We start from the raw sequence: 1,536 nt of genomic DNA, 5'->3' as shown, positions 1-1,536 counted from the left end.
GGATTAGAGGAATAGAACCAATACAATGACTAACAGAGAAGAGAGGGATTTGAGGAGAAAAGACTATCAGAATCCACAGCGTACACAGGAAGAGGAAGCCAATCACCAGAACTCACAGCGCTGTGAACCATGATGCGCCGCAGATTAGAGAGGGTACAAAGAGAGAGCAAACACCAAAGCGCACACATACAAAATATTAGTGAACTTTCCTCAAAAAGTTAATTTCTTAGATAGACTCAAAAAAGAACAAAAAACTCCCATAAACACATCCTGGGCATGGGAAGTGTGTTTAGTCAGCAGATATCAGAGGTGGGCACATACCGGGCTTAAATGCGATGAGACAGGATCTATTGGTGCATGTGCCCTCCGGGAATATCATGATCTGAAAACAGGCCACAGTCAGAGGGAAATACCTCAGCACTGCACTCATGGCACAAATCATGATATAAAGTAGCTTAACTACGTGTTTACACACGTATACTGTATGAATGTCATTGCATTAGATGTGAAATATCAATAAGTCTGTGTGTGTGTTTGTGTGATACCTGAGGCCATTCGCCATCAGAACAAGCTCTGCGTTTGATCTCCTCAACAGTCTTCCTCCGAGAATCCTGATCCGAGCGGGACACAAACACGGGCCGGATAAATTTGATAAGAGCTATAAATGGAGAAAGAGTGAAGGGTGAGGTAAGAGAAAGAATTGAGAGGGATGGAAAGAGAGAGAGAGCAAAAAAAATATTCTTAAAAAGACAGCTTAATAGCTTTAGTAGGCAAGTATAAATTGAGATTTATAACAAATCCATATTTTTTCATTCACAGTTTTCTCAACAAATCTCCTTTTGATGCCAGTTAAGCTGCTCTCAGTAAACTGGGAGAAAGATTATTAGCAGATCATGAATTTTATTTATCATGGGCCAGTGTACGAGTATGACACGTTGAGTTATACATGACTACACAGCAATGAACATGCATTTAAAGACAAATGATATTATTTACTACTGGAAAAGTTTAAAAGTTTGGGATCAGTAAGATTTTTAAAAAGAAATTAATACTTGTATTTAGTAAGGATGCACTAAATTGATCAAAAGTAATGGTAACACTTTACAATAAGGTTCCATTAGTTAATGTATTAACTAACATGAACAAACAATGAACAATACATTTATCACAGTATTTATTCATCTTTGTTAATGTTAGTTAATACAGTTGTTCACTGTTAGTTCATGTTAATTCACAGTGCATTAACTAATGTTAACAAGCACAACTTTTGCTTTTAATAATGTATTAGTAAATGTTGAAATTAACATTAACTAAGATTAATAAATGCTGTAGAAGTGTTGTTCAGTCTTAGTTCATGTTAACTAAAGTAGTTAACTAATGTTAACTAATGAACCTTACTGTAAAGTGTTACCAAAGTAACAGTAAAGGCATTTAGAACAGAACAGAAGAAGAAGAATGAGCTTTATTGCCAGGTATGTTTACACATACGAGGAATTTGTTTTCGTGACAGAAGCTTCCACAGTGTAACAGAATGAC

The 1,536-nt window shown here is 35.9% G+C and overlaps 1 protein-coding gene across 2 annotated transcripts in view; it reads right to left on the bottom strand.

The window, feature by feature from the left end:
• The window catches only part of LOC107691501 (lysophosphatidylcholine acyltransferase 1-like), a 33,469-nt gene that overhangs the window by 14,437 nt on the left and 17,496 nt on the right, over nt 1–1,536 (bottom strand). For both annotated transcript variants that reach the window (XM_016490118.1, XM_016490119.1), the window contains exons 5-6: nt 546–658; nt 322–382 (exon numbers count right to left, since the gene is read on the bottom strand). In XM_016490118.1, the coding sequence (XP_016345604.1) occupies nt 322–382; nt 546–658 (174 nt within the window). The remainder of the gene's footprint in view (nt 1–321; nt 383–545; nt 659–1,536) is intronic.

The sequence above is a fragment of the Sinocyclocheilus anshuiensis genome, unplaced genomic scaffold, assembly GCF_001515605.1.
Source record: "Sinocyclocheilus anshuiensis isolate Anshui unplaced genomic scaffold, SAMN03320099.WGS_v1.1 scaffold162, whole genome shotgun sequence".
Taxonomy (NCBI): domain Eukaryota; kingdom Metazoa; phylum Chordata; class Actinopteri; order Cypriniformes; family Cyprinidae; genus Sinocyclocheilus; species Sinocyclocheilus anshuiensis.
This window is presented reverse-complemented; position numbering and strand designations above follow the sequence as displayed.